General features: G+C 33.5%; 1 protein-coding gene across 1 annotated transcript; it reads left to right on the top strand.

Annotated features, from left to right (window-relative positions):
• The first annotated feature begins 308 nt into the window (after positions 1 to 308).
• LOC133190908 (uncharacterized) lies at positions 309 to 14,705 on the top strand. Its single transcript, XM_061326592.1, has 10 exons — positions 309 to 330; positions 770 to 847; positions 1,044 to 1,102; positions 1,834 to 1,910; positions 2,168 to 2,635; positions 11,792 to 11,899; positions 12,245 to 12,610; positions 12,702 to 12,828; positions 13,028 to 13,158; positions 13,433 to 14,705. Exons 4-10 carry the CDS (start codon positions 1,908 to 1,910, stop codon positions 14,591 to 14,593), a joined length of 2,364 nt encoding a protein of 787 aa, XP_061182576.1. The 5' UTR covers positions 309 to 330; positions 770 to 847; positions 1,044 to 1,102; positions 1,834 to 1,907; the 3' UTR covers positions 14,594 to 14,705.
• The last annotated feature ends 1,094 nt before the right edge of the window (positions 14,706 to 15,799 follow it).

Here is a 15,799-nt window from a genome sequence, read left to right as displayed (position 1 = left end):
TGGACTGACTATATGAATTTTTTGATTTCATGGAATATGTGAATTCAATTTTGTTCAATTCAGTACATTGCAGAGGGAACAAATTTATCATGCCTATACTGATTATATAAATGAGCAATCTACATGATCTAGATTTTGACTTCCATACAGTTAATGATAAGGTTTATTTTTTCATATATTTAATTATATGGTGGACAAATGGAATCAAATCAAGCTTTCTTTCTTTTCTTTAAAATCAGCAGGTGTCTGTTCGTGAACATGGTGAAGCAGAGAAGTCTGTTGATACCTTAGCTGAACCCATGTTTGGAAATATTTTGCCACATCCAAATGGTATGACAATTAAGAATGGTATGATAGATTAGACTAATTGTATGATAATTTAATAAATGTCAGAGTGATTGTTCAAGAATGTTGTCAAATTTCCAAATAGTTTGTACAAGTGCCTACAAAATACATAAATTAAATATTGAAGTACATGTATTTGAACATGTTTATTGTGCCTTTCTAGTGCATAATGATACTAAGGAACAATTCAAGTGTCATATCTTCTGCTTGAATTTGAAACTTGTGCTCCAGCCTCCTCATTCATGTAAATGTATTCTGAAGTGCCTAATTTTTTCCAAAATGCCAGGCACAGATCACACATGCATGGGTGATGTGTTTGCATAAGACATGATACATAAGATATATAAGAATTATCAGTATATCAATTATCAGTACATCAATTCCCCAAATTAGTCTTTCCTAATTCATATTATTACTATTACAGTTCCTGCTAACAAAGAAAACAAGAAGCCAGCAAGGAAATCCTTATCTTTTGTGGACATAAGAGATCCCCCCAGTGGAGGTATTTTAATCAATGATAGGTCATTAGCAGAGTTACTATTTAAAAATTTCAAATTAAATCATGGTAAAATCAACTTTGTATAATATGCAAATTTGGTGTAAATATGGTGTATCATTAATTTAAAAAAAATCATAAACTATAATAAATGTCATCATGAATTTATTTCATAGCTTTAATAGGTTTTTATGTATTTCAGATATTGAAAAACAAATTGAAAAATCTAACCAGATTATTCAAGGTCAAGGGGAAGTAGAGGTGAGACTTTTCTCAATTTTATGTTGTTATATGCATGCTTCATGTTCAATGGTCATCCAAAACATTCATTTATTGTGAAAGCTATACATGAAATACATTTTAATTTTGTTGGAATTCTTTTTTATCAGATTGATCATGTTTATTGCATTTTAACATGTGACTGTTTTGGTTGACTTTATTAAACGTTCTTTTTTATGTTTTGTTATTTACCTCACCTGAGCAAAGACTCAAGAGAGCTTTTTTGATCAAAGTTTGTCAGTCATCCATCCATTGTCTTTTTCCCCCATTTTTTACAGGTAGTGTAGATTCAATTTTGATTCATGGCCCCAGGGGTATGTGTAGGGTGCATTGGGCCACAATAATAAAGTTTTATCTAACATAAGTTGTTTTTTTTGGTTTTCTTTTGTTTTTTGTAATAAGCTCTACAATGTACAGGGGATTAAACTGCAAATATTCAGTGTGGATTCAAAGTGTGTTAAAATTATGAATAGACTGTTTAGTAGGACTCAGTCCCCATATCCCTTAGAAAAGTATGGCTTAAAGTGCAAATTAGTCATGACCACTAGGGGCTAGGATGGATCCACATAAGGGATCAAAATTATAGAAAGGAATATATTAGGGGAAAAATTATAAAACAAATCTTCTGAAGGACAGCAGGAGCATGGTGAATCAGATGAGCATTATGGCCTTTTGTTGTATTTGTTAGTTATTATTTGTTTTATTTTTTGCAGTTATTTCCAGTTAATTACTTCAAGAGTTTCCCATTTGTTCTGACCAGTTTACACTTTTCCAGGATTAGCTTGATATGGTAAGACTGCATTTCTTCCTACTAAGATATGCATGTATAAGTCATTCAATCAATTATTCTACATTTTTATAATACTTAATTATATCCATATTTATTTTGAAAAGTAAAAATGAAATCTAATAATTTGGATAATTAATCTATTCAATAACTGAATTGATAGCAGTTCATCACACATAAAGATGTTTAAATATACATGGTAATTTGGTTTGTATTAGGGACAAAATAGGATTTAAAATTTTATCATTGGTTCTTTGTAGGTGTCAATTAATTACCCAAGTGGAAAAAAGTCTGTGCTTGTTGTATCTCCTTCACACAAAGTTGTATGTAAAGCCATATTGGACAACAAAAATGTAGACAAGACTATTGTGAACACTTTATGTCAGCAAAATCCCAACATTGTGGTGAATGCAGTGACTAAAATAATAGAGGATGAGTGTAGCAAAATCTGTCATCGAGGGTCTGGTTCATTTCTTCAAAAAAAAGAATATGAAGATTTCATTAACTTTCAGTGGGAAAATCTGAGTAAAGATCTTCAGAACAGATGTCCTCATACTCTCTCTATTATATCATCCATGGTGCAAAATCCACCCCCAGGGATTCTCAGCAAACCCTTCTTTCATGTGATGCTCTCCAGTGCTATATGTTTGCATGGAAGAAATCAAGAGATGTCTGCTTTGCACTACATAACAGCCTTTATCCTTGCTCGTGGTGGTTGTACTCAAAGAGTAAGTGCATTTTTTTCAAAGGGGGGGGGGGGGCTGCAGGATACTTTAATTTAAGATTTCAAGGTTCTTTTCCCTCAGCCTTCAAAAATTCAAATTAATACCTTTGCTTGAAATGAAGGAAATCAAACCTAAACTGTTATTGTAATAGTCATGTTTTTATATTGATTTTAATTATAACAACAATTTTCTTTCAGATGCCATTGAAAGTTATGAAATAACTTTCAATAATAAACTTAATTTAAAATAAAAATGTTTTATTTAAATATTAAACATTTAAATAAATTTATAACAACTACCTCTAATTAAAGTCTAGAAATCTCTAGAGTTCTAAATTACAGTTTAACTTTTAACCTTGAATAAATAAATAAGTAAGAATTGCCATTGGTTAATATTTTCCCACCAAAACCTTTAACCCCCTTTGTCCAGAGTGTCCAGATAATTACTAGCCTAGGAGCAGTCAGTGTGTAAAGTTGTATTTTTGATATTTGGAGTATTTTATAGACCACTGACAGTAAGTTGACTTTTTGACATTCTTATTTCACATTAATACTTTCATATTAATAATTGTATGAATGAAAAGTGGCATATGAGAGAATTTATTAAATTATTTAAGTTTGTCAAAGCTGATGAACTAGTTGATTTTAAACTTTGTAATGAAATGTATTTTATGACACAAAAGAATATATAGTGTATAAATGTTATTTATGAATTGTAGATATTAAATCCATAGCAATACATATACACTGTATTAGAAATAGAGATGGATTCATACCCATAGTTTGGTATGTAGCTATATGTACATGTATATTGTAAATATTTATCCACTATATGAAGTGAATATATAAAGAGAAATATCATTTGTCAAGAGATATAACTCATTGACCTGTGTCAATATTATTTTATGATCTAATTAATATGTAGTAATTATTTGATTTTATGATAACAATAGATTCTGCTGTTATGTGTGATATCAGATATAGTTAATGTATTTTATATTGTTTTGCAGAATCTGGTACTTAAGTATATAATCCATGTAATAAACATCACACTGATTTCAAAACCATCTTGTCTTGATTGCTGCTCTGCTACAAATTTGGCGCCCAACGTGGGGCAATGATGATGATGGCACCAACTGCAGGAGCCACCTCCAGTCCCCCATAGATAATAAAGTCAGTGGTGGATCAAAGCCTTCAATCAACATTTCAACAGCTGTTGTGTTTTTGCTACAGACTGACAACACACAAGGTAACCTACCTGTGTCACACCTGAGTGAGTTTTGTTCAGAAGAAACTGCACTTTTGTGAACATATATATACTTGTGCTATAAAAATTTCGGAAATTTGTTTTCCGTCCATCCAGATTTGTACTATAAACTTTCCGGAAATTTCTTTTCCGTCCATAAAGACTTTAACATTTCCAGTGAAACTCTATATCCGGTTTGAACCTGAACTTGTTTTCCACACGTGGATTTGTGAATTTCAAGACTTCTAGACTGATAAAAGTGTAAAATTATTTGATAATTTTGTTTATTCTTATTTGGATATTGCTTATTTAAAGTAAGTCATGTAATTTATTTGTATTTTTGAATTTTATTGAGTATTTCAGTGCTTGTTTACATTAACAGCTTGTCGATCAGCTGTTTGCTGTTTCATTTGTAAATCATATAGGCCTACGTCTTAATTTTCTCATTCTGGTACCAAACTTGTTTCTGAAGTATATATTTTGAATTTTCAGAGGTAAATTGACACATTTGACTTTTGAGTTGTTTACAAAATGTAATTTATATTCATAACAGCTTTGACAGTACAAATCACTGAAAGAGTCCTTGTGTGGATGGAGTGAGACATTTATCATTTACAGGATATACTAAATACTTATTCACTTTCCTGTTATTTACATTCTGATATTTTACTACTGACCCATTTAGCGACTTTGACTTTTTGAAATTAGAAGTTGAGTTTTCAAGGTTGTTTATGGTAAGTGGTTGGTAGAATACATTGCCCTTTGTCCTTCACCCTAAAGTCAGATAACCATGTTTTAAATAGGTAAATTAAAATAGGAAGATATTAAATACTGAAAGTAAATAGGCACAATATAAAATGTGAGTGTTAAACAATCAGGTGTATTTAATCAAGGGTACAAAGATTAAATAAAATTTTTATTTTCAGGAATTGTGTCGCGCGTTTTCTTTGAATTATTTTCGTGCGATTTCTTTCACGGTTTCTTCATACGTTTCAAATACGCACTTGTTTTCTCTGCATTGCTTTGCGCTTTAGGATTTATGCATTGCATTTATTGCGCAGCGTGCTTGAGCTTGCTTGTTTGATTTCTTTTTTTTTGTCAGATTATCTTTGTCTATTGACATTGAATGAATGCAATTGATTTTTCATTTTGAAATCATTCATTTTTTTGCAGTGTTGTTTACACAGTATTATCATTTTGCATGTAATCATTAGTGTAAAACATTCTGAATTTTCACAATGGCTGGCAAAGAAACAAGTGATGAAATTCAAGAAGTAGAATTTGAAGAAAATCTTCCAGAGACAACAAAAGAGTTAACAACGGAAGAAAAAGAGAAAATTATAAAGTATCTTCAAGATCATGATTACAAAGTCTTCACAAATGAAGCTTTCAATACATTTGTTGAACAGCATAAGACTGTCAAGAAAGAGATACCTAGTCCACCTCCTTTCTTTTCGGCACCCATATTTACTCCAAAGAGTAAGGACCTTAAACCACCATTATTTCAGTCATCAATCTCTACTTACATCCCAAAGCTATCAACATTTTCAGGAGATCCTAGCAGATCAATTGATGTGCCATATGAAGTATGGAAGTATGAGGTTGAATGTCTTTCACGGGAAGGATATACTGAGAATGTGATTCTACAGGCTATTAGAAGATCATTGAGAGGTCAAGCTAGCCAGATACCCATGAGATTAGGTCCAGATGCGACACTAAGCCAAGTCTTAGAAAAAATGGAAAGCATCCATGGAACTGTAGAAAAAGGTGAATCATTATTAACTCAGTTCTACAGTGCTACTCAGAAACCTGATGAAAACACCACGACATGGGGATGCCGTCTTGAAGAGCTTTTAAGTAGAGCAGTTGACAAAGGTAAAGTTCACCACCAAGATGTCGATGAAATGTTGAAGACCAAATTCTGGTCAGGATTACGACAAGATTTCAAAGATATATCGGGATATCTATATGATAAATGTGATACATTTGATGAATTGAGAAAGGAAATTAGACTTATTGAGAAAGAACATCCTAAAGATAAGAAGAAAACAAATATGAACGTCGTAGTAAAATCAACAGACTCAACATCTTCAAATGAGATTTCAGAACTGAAAGCTATGATCCAGAAATTATCTACCAAGGTTGACTCACTCGAGACTCAGAAATATCAACAACAAGAGCAGACAAATCAATTTACGCAAAGGAGGATTGACCCACAACCATCTACTTGGTACAGCAGAGGAAGATCGAGAGCAAGACCACTCACTCAATCAAACAGGATGAGAGGTATGGGCAGACAATCATCTTATAGCAATGATGAGCCTATATGCCGCAGGTGTGGGCAATCCGGACACTTAGCATATGGATGTCGAGTCAATCTAAGCAGAAAAAACCTAACTGATTTAAACAAGAACAGGCCTGTGTTAGGGGGCAGACGCTAGGCCTGCATCATTTGAGTCGCCCTATCAATAAATCATTAACTTTAATAGGAGATGCAACAGAAGTAAATATCAACGTGGAGGATACTGCATGTAAAGCTCTCCTAGATACTGGGTCTACTGTGTCCACTATAAGCGAATCTTTCTATCGCAATAACTTAAACCATCTTACATTACATCCAGTTACCAATATACTTAATGTGGAGTGTGCAGATGGTCAATGTTTACCTTATTCAGGATACATAGAAGGGAGCATTACTTCCCTTGGCATACCTTCTCTTGAAGAGCCATGCCCATGTTTACTCCTTGTTGTCCCAGAGAATACATACAATAAGGAAGTACCAGTTCTTCTTGGCACAAACATTCTGCAGCATTTATTGAACAATCTGCAAGATAAATTTGGTAGTAGATGTTTGCAAGAACCAAAGTTACATACACCATGGTACCTGACTTTGAGATCCTTGCTACTCAGAGAAAAGGAATTACAGAGGAACAATAACAGACTTGGTGTTGTTAAGTCAGTACATCTGAACCGCATCACTATTAGACCAAACTCTTCTGTCACATTACAAGGTTATGTTGACAAAGCAGTTCCTTATCATGCGACTTGTGCACTTTTACAAGCAACACCAAGGTCTAGAATTCCTGTGGACTTAGACATCGTACCATCTGTTGTGAACTACCAGTACCCATGTGATAGACTTATTCCTGTCCAAATTGACAATATTACAACAAGAACTGTTACCATTTCTCCAAAGGCCATATTGTGTGAACTACATCCTGTTAACATAGAGGAAATCACACATTCTAAGGGAGACAACTCCAACAACAACCTGAAATTACTTCACATAGATGAGAGTTCAACAACATCTGAGAGACAAGTCCTAACTGATCTTCTCCAGAAGTATCAAGATGTATTTTCATCATCAGACACAGACATCGGACATACCACACTAGTTCAGCATAAGATAGAATTGATTGATGAAACACCTTTCAAACAAAAATCCAGGAAAATTCCACCGAATATGTACATGGAAGTTAAGAACCATCTCCAAAGTCTGATAAATGCAGGACTTATTAGAAAATCTAAATCACCTTGGTCAAGTAATGTAGTACTTTGCAGAAAGAAAGACAAGTCTTTAAGAATGTGCATCGACTACAGAGAATTAAATAACAGAACTAAAAAGGATTCTTATGCCTTACCAAGGACTGATGAGATTTTAGAAGCTCTCTCTAATAACAAGTTCTTTACCATACTAGATATGAAGAGTGGCTATCACCAGATAGAGGTCTTTGAAAAACACAAGGAGCGGACAGCTTTTACAGTTGGTCCCCTTGGTTTTTTTGAGTTCAACCGGATGCCATTTGGTCTCTGCAATGCTCCGGCAACTTACCAAAGACTCATGGAGGAAGCATTTGATGGACTACATCTCAAGATTTGCTATATCTATTTGGATGACATCATTATATTTTCCAATACATTTGAAGAGCATCTTGAAAGACTAGAACAAATATTTCAGAGGTTAAGACAGATCAATTTAAAATTATCTCCAAGGAAATGTGAATTTTGCAAGAAAAAGGTCAAATATGTTGGTCATATTGTTTCAGAAAATGGAATTGAACCTGATCCAGAAAAGATACAGAAAGTTAAAGACTGGCCAACACCTATTAACTCAGATCAAGTTCGACAATTTTTAGGCTTTGTTGGTTATTATAGGAAATTTATTAAAGATTTTTCAAAAATAGCTAGACCTTTAACAAATTTAATTCCAGATTCCTCAAAGAAGATAAACAGAAATTCCAAATCTGCAAAGACGTCACCACCAAACTGGCAATGGGAACAAGAACAAGACATTTCTTTTCAGAAACTAAAAAATTGTTTAATTCACTTTCCCATTTTAGGTTTTCCCATTTATGGTCAACCATTTGAGATCCACACAGATGCATCACAGAAAGGGTTAGGTGCTGTGTTGTACCAGCTTCAAGATGGACAGAAACGTGTCATTGCTTACGCAAGCCGTGGTCTTTCTAAATCTGAGAAAAATTATCCTATTCACAAACTTGAGTTTTTAGCTCTCAAGTGGTCAATTACAGAAAAATTTTCAGATTACTTGTATGGTACAACATTTGATGTGATTACAGACAATAACCCATTGACGTACGTCCTATCTACTGCAAAGTTGGATGCTACTTCTCAAAGATGGATTGCTTCTTTAGCCACCTATGACTTCAATATTTTCTACCGTCCTGGTAAAAGCAACGCAGATGCTGATAGTTTATCACGATTGCCTGAAATTTCAGATGTTCGTGACAGAGAACAGATTTCTGCTGATACAATTAAAAGTATTTGTAATGTTCATCATGCCAATGTTCCATTTATTGAATGTTTGTCTATTTCACCAGATATTACCAACAACTTAATTCAATCAGATCTTTCAAAATTTTCAGATTTCAACATCAAAAGAGAACAGTGTAGAGATAGAGATATTTGTTTTTGGTTTTCACAGGTTAGAAATGGAATTCCTCCCAGGAAAGAGAACCTTCCTAGCAACAACATTCCATTTCATTTAGCTATGCTCAGAAATTTTGATAAATTTTATATTAATAATGGAATTCTTTTCAGAAAATCAAGAAATGGCGAATCCATGAAACATCAAATTGTTTTACCATTCTCTTGTAGAAAAGCAGTTTTTAAATTTTTGCACACAGATATGGGACATCCTGGTAGAGAGAAAACAACAAGTATTATTCAAGACAGATTTTACTGGTATGGAATGACTAAAGACATTGAACGTTACATCAAGTCATGCAACAGATGCATTCTTCGAAAAGCCCAAACTGAGAAAGCTCCTTTGATAAACATTACAACTTCTCAACCTCTTGAGCTACTTTGCATTGATTTTTTGACTTTAGAATCTTCAAAAGGCGGTTTTCAGAATATTTTGGTAATGACGGACCACTTCACCAAGTATGCTCAAGCAATTCCTACAAAGAACCAAACTGCTAAAACCACTGCAGATGTATTATTTAATCAGTTCATTGTTCATTACGGTATTCCGCAGAAAATCCATAGTGATCAAGGGGCCCAATTTGAAGGAAAATTAATTGAAGAACTTTGTAACATCATGAATATTCAGAAGTCCAGAACAACACCTTACCATCCAATGGGTAATGGACTCTGTGAAAGGTATAATAGAACACTTCTTCAGATGTTAGGAACTTTAAACATAGATCAAAAAGCAGACTGGAAATCCCACATCGGACCTTTAGTTCATGCTTACAACTGCATGAAACAGGAATCAACTCAGCATTCACCATTTTTCTTAATGTTTGGCAGACAACCAAGATTACCAATAGATATTGCTTTTAACATTCCAACATCTTCTTCAGAAATTCCTATTCCAAAATATGTAGAATCATTAAAAGCCAAATTAAAAGAAGCTTATCAGTTAGCCACAGCAGCGAACCAAAAAGCTCAAGAAAGACAGAAACGTAACTACGATTTAAAAGTTAGATCTGCGATTTTAGAAAAAGGAGACAGAGTTTTGGTTAAAATTACAAATTTTGATGGAAAGCATAAAATTGCTGACAAGTGGGAGTCAACACCATATATTATAGTAGATCAACCAAATTCCACCATTCCAGTTTACATAGTAAAAGAAGAAGGATCCAATAGACAGAGAACGATACATAGAAATCTCCTTCTACCTATTGGATATTTGGATTTCCAACCAACAGAACCCAGAGTAATAAGACCCACTCCTAGACCCAGAAAGAGATTACCAAGAAAAACTAAGAGAAACACACCGGATACAAGAGACGAAAGCGAAAGTGACAGCAGTGACGAGGAAGTTATATGGACTAGTCCACAAAACCATTTTGAAGGAAACATTACTCCTTCAGATGTTGGTACAGACCAGGCTGATGACGGTCAGATTCCAGCTGGCTGGACTGAACCAGCAGAAGAAGACTCAGATGTGGGAGAGGACGCTCTCACTCTTGAAGATAAGAGCAACACATCTGATGACTCTAAGAATTGTGAGCCAGAGGCTGAAAGCCATTCTCTGCAAGAAGATCCACATATTGAAGAAGAAGTTGTTACAGATCAACAAGATGATGAAATTTCAGAAGCTGTCACCCAAGAAGAAATTGAAAATCAAGCAAAAGATATCCAAACAGCAAATATATCTGAAAAACCTGTAAGACCTGTAAGAGCAAAGACCAAGCCTGCTTGGATGAAGACTGGAGAATACTCCATGTCAATACAGCAAGCTAAAGATCCAGACTGGAAATTAAAATGCAATTATTTAAAATCTCTTGTTTCAGATAACCATCTTTCCGGTGTAGACCAGAAACAACTGTCTTCCACTTTCCTTGAAATCCTGTTGCAGAAATAATTTTTTATGACGGATAATTCACTTTGATTTTATTTTATTTTAATTTACAGATTATTTGTTCACACTTCCATAGAGACAAGATGACGAAGACGTCATTTCAAAGGAGGGGAAGTGTGTAATAGTCATGTTTTTATATTGATTTTAATTATAACAACAATTTTCTTTCAGATGCCATTGAAAGTTATGAAATAACTTTCAATAATAAACTTAATTTAAAATAAAAATGTTTTATTTAAATATTAAACATTTAAATAAATTTATAACAACTACCTCTAATTAAAGTCTAGAAATCTCTAGAGTTCTAAATTACAGTTTAACTTTTAACCTTGAATAAATAAATAAGTAAGAATTGCCATTGGTTAATATTTTCCCACCAAAACCTTTAACCCCCTTTGTCCAGAGTGTCCAGATAATTACTAGCCTAGGAGCAGTCAGTGTGTAAAGTTGTATTTTTGATATTTGGAGTATTTTATAGACCACTGACAGTAAGTTGACTTTTTGACATTCTTATTTCACATTAATACTTTCATATTAATAATTGTATGAATGAAAAGTGGCATATGAGAGAATTTATTAAATTATTTAAGTTTGTCAAAGCTGATGAACTAGTTGATTTTAAACTTTGTAATGAAATGTATTTTATGACACAAAAGAATATATAGTGTATAAATGTTATTTATGAATTGTAGATATTAAATCCATAGCAATACATATACACTGTATTAGAAATAGAGATGGATTCATACCCATAGTTTGGTATGTAGCTATATGTACATGTATATTGTAAATATTTATCCACTATATGAAGTGAATATATAAAGAGAAATATCATTTGTCAAGAGATATAACTCATTGACCTGTGTCAATATTATTTTATGATCTAATTAATATGTAGTAATTATTTGATTTTATGATAACAATAGATTCTGCTGTTATGTGTGATATCAGATATAGTTAATGTATTTTATATTGTTTTGCAGAATCTGGTACTTAAGTATATAATCCATGTAATAAACATCACACTGATTTCAAAACCATCTTGTCTTGATTGCTGCTCTGCTACATTATTTTCATTACAGACCATTGAATCACTTTGTAAAGCTGGACTATGTGTTCATCCCCAGACACTTCACAATAAACTGACAAGTTGGCAGGATAAGTTGGATGAAGAACTCAAAATCCTAAAGGTAATTTTTTTTTTCCAGGGAGGTTATGTTTTTTGCAGCTCTTCTTGTTTAAAGTTAACACACGTAACATAATACATGTTGACAGTTTAACTGTACAAGTATTGTTAGGTATATGTTAGGTATAGGTATATTGTTAGGTATAGTTAGTATACATATACAATATTTTATCATTACACTTAATAAAAACTAGGACTTTTTCCCCTTCAAAAATGCCTTCAAATTGTACAAATTTTAAATGTGTTGACAAGCAGATTGATACATTTTTGACTAATTTGTGACGTAGGCAACACAAAATTTTTTTTATCAAATCAAAAGATATGTTACACAAGAACTAAATATTTATAGATAAAATGGACCAACAAGGAAGAGGTTGCCAAAAAATTCCAGTTGGTGGGTGACAATTGGGACAAGGACATTCTCCCTTCTTATCGAACCAGTGAGAGAAAAACAGAGAGTCTCCATTTGTTCCAAATCTATGCCATTGTTGACAGGTACACCACCACCAGTCCAGCGGGGTCAAATGGATACGAAGAAAACCTCACATACATCCCCTCTGTCCTCGAACAAACACAGTTATTGAAGGAACTAACATTTATTTTTGCTTCAGCCATTATTAGACATGTTCCCCAAGTGTCAAAGCACTTTGAGACTATTTTCCCAAAGCACTTGGATCATGAACATTCAGCTTTTGCAGGACTAAAAACAACACAAGTAAGATTCACATTCTATAAAATCATTAATTTTAACTTTACAACTTGTACATGTAGATAATATGATTAACCAGAGGTGATTTTTTTTTCAGTATTCTTTGGGACTCTTTGATACGAATGAAAATAAAACGGACGAAGTGATTCGGCTCCTTAGACATCTTACCGACCTGTATGTCCCATTAGAGAATGAAGAGGTTGTTGATGCTGTTTTCTTTGGAGGTATGTCAACGAGGCATTTAAATACCTTGGTAAATCTGACTCTATACTTGATAGTGAAAAAGCATGTAATAAATCCAAGATGTGTAAACTGATGATATTCACAAATCAAGGTGTTAATTATATTCTTTGATCTTGAACCACAGCAACCAAATATGCAACATTTTGAAAGCCAGTATTATGCATTATGTTTTTTTTAAAGGGGATCGTCTCACTGATGAGAGAATACATTGTGCACAGGTTGCACTCAAGGATTCACTGACATCAAAAGGACGGCTAGAGGGATTCATTTCAAAATCAGAAGACTTTCACAGATTGATGAATTTTCTCGAAGTAAGTAAAATTTAAATGAAAATTACCTATATCCTTACAGTTACTATTTATTAAGTCTTATAAAATACTTTCTATAAAATAAAAAAATGTTTTTAAGGCAGTCAGTGAATATTTACTTACTGATTTACTTCTTATAGATTAACTACGTTCTGTTAGAACTTCATTTAAATTGCTTATATTTCAAAGTTCTGTCATAACGATATACCATGCATTTTTTTTCCTAGGTGCAAAATATTGTTTACATGAGTAAATTTTACTAAATCTAATTTTGCAGGCCATTTATAAGCTTACGTACAGCACTGGCATGGCAGGTGACCCATGTACTGCCCACTATTACAGGAACCTTTTGGGACATAGAAGTGCTAAAGGACCAGTAAAGAATGCATACAGAGCATACAAGATGCTTTATTATACTATTCTTGATGCCATCTGTGTAGTGCTCTTTATGGACAAGCTGGGGTCAGTAGACATGAATGATCTTCCACTTCCAGATTTTTCACAAATGACACCCAATGACAGCATTCAGTGGTTGAATAACATGTGTAGGGAGCTGGTGGAAAAATGGTTCTTTGAAGATGGTCAAGATATTTGTGAGGAAATAAGGAGTGTTCTAGAAAATCCTCAGCATGAGGAAAACTACTGGACTTCGACATTAGAAAATGGTCGTTTTAAATGTCATCATTGTGAAAAGGACTATAAAAGAGTAAGTTCTTTAAAAGCTCACGAGTCTGGATTTCATGACGTCTCTTTGAGTAAGACAAAGAAAAAGAAAGAATGCAGCAATGATGAATTGCATGATTATGTGTTGATGCTTTTTAAACTTGTTATGCTCCATCGAAATTTTGACAGTGCAGTAGATATGGGGGATGGTGGAAGATGTGTACGATCTGCAAAGTATGAGCTTCCAATTTACCACAAAACAAATAAAATCAAATATTCCATTTGCTCCATTCATACTACGGCATTGTCCTCAGGACTTCTTAATGCTGACCAGGAGGAACGATTCATAGCAAACAGATTTGTGAATATCCAAGGTGGCAAGAATAACAACATTGCTTTGGATGAGTACATTGAAATGCTTAACAGAGACAGCAAAGCCTCTTGTACTGGGCACAAAACTAAGGAAAGTATACTGAAACATTCGAAAGAGTATCCTTTGCTCATACAATTCACAAAACAGTTCGAAGAGGCAGGTGAATTTGGCCAAAGGAAAGGATTTCATCATCTTCCTTCCTACGCAACTGATGTTGAGAAAGTTATAAAGGATTTACTGGAGAATAACATTTTACAGAAAAATGAAAACAGGAAGTTAAAAGTAAAAACAACTGGTTTAGACAGGAATCCATTTTCAAATTGTTCTCAAGGCTTGTCAACCATGCTGCATCGCCATAGACCATGGTCACCATATGGAAGACTAAGAGACTGTAAATTTTGAACTTGCCAATTTCATTTGACTATGATATTGTGATGCATACCTTATTCATTATTTAGTCAATGAGCATTTGTCTTAGTATGTAACTAAGTGACTGTGAAATTGTAATGCATACCTGTACCTTATTCATTATTTAGTCAATGAGCATTTGTTTTAGTATGTAACTATATAGCATGGAAGGTGTTACAAGTGGCATCAATTATAGGCAAGAGTCTTAAGATAAAAAGCTTTATAAATGATATTGATTATTATAATAATGGTTTCAATATTTGTTCATTCATTAAAATTCTTAAATGTTTGATCTAAAATATTTTATGCAATGTTTCAGCACTTGGCTATAAATATGATTACCGGTAGTCCCAGAATAGCGTCTTTTATTTTATTTTCAGTAAATATGATTATTATATGAATGAATAATTCCCATCTCTCTGATTGGCTGAGATCCAACAATGTTAGAAAAATACTACGTTATATTGACCTGCACATGATCTTCAGGTCAGTATAAGGAATTATTCATTCTACATTGGAACAAAAATAGATAGGGAAATTCCAAATTGATGCAAATAGTTTTGGAAAGTTATTTCACTTGCACCTGACATCCACTCGTACGAACTTAACATTATGGCACATAGATTCTTGGGTGAGGGGTCAGGGGAAGGGGGGGGGGGTTGCAGGAGGCCTAACCCTCTCTCCAACTTTTGAGAATGTTAAGTTTTAATTTAAATTTTAAGGATAAAAAATTTCAATGAAAGTTCTGTCGAAAAGTTTATGGACCTTTACATTCCACCAAATAAAATTTTGATTTGGGAGAATTCTTTTCCTTTCTTTGGGGGGGGGGGGGGGCAGTCAAAGATTTGTTTTCAAATAAGTTGTCAATTTTTTCCTTTTAATGCCCCCCTTTTCAAAATCAATCCTATATATGTGCCTGACATTTATTTTTCTACATTGCACCTAACCTAGATTTAAAAATTCCAGAATAATACAACTGTTTTTAACCCTGTTTCTCTCATTATGTTGGGCTAGTACTTCAGTAGATGTGAACAAGTAAGATGGCATGGATTGCTTAATGAGTGTGTTATTTAATCATTGAATCATATAATAAAACAATTATTGCTGTTTTTTTCGGTCAATATGATGATTTAGCCACCTTCGAAGTACAATATTCACCTCGCCCTCGCCCTTCGGGCTCGGTGAATATTGTACTCCTCG

Source organism: Saccostrea echinata, unplaced genomic scaffold (assembly GCF_033153115.1).
Source record: "Saccostrea echinata isolate AGI-Se365-2 ecotype Australia unplaced genomic scaffold, CSIRO_AGI_Sech_v1 ptg000022l, whole genome shotgun sequence".
NCBI classification, from domain to species: domain Eukaryota; kingdom Metazoa; phylum Mollusca; class Bivalvia; order Ostreida; family Ostreidae; genus Saccostrea; species Saccostrea echinata.
The sequence above is the reverse complement of the archived record's forward strand: the minus strand, read 5'-3'. Positions and strand labels throughout refer to the sequence as shown.

What these genes read in the sequence shown, in the direction of transcription:
- LOC133190908 (XM_061326592.1), top strand. An exon ending in GTGGTGGTTGTACTCAAAGA is followed by an intron (nt 2,636 to 11,791) that starts GTAAGTGCATTT and finishes TTTTCATTACAG; the next exon opens with ACCATTGAATCACTTTGTAA. An exon ending in AAGAACTCAAAATCCTAAAG is followed by an intron (nt 11,900 to 12,244) that starts GTAATTTTTTTT and finishes AAATATTTATAG; the next exon opens with ATAAAATGGACCAACAAGGA.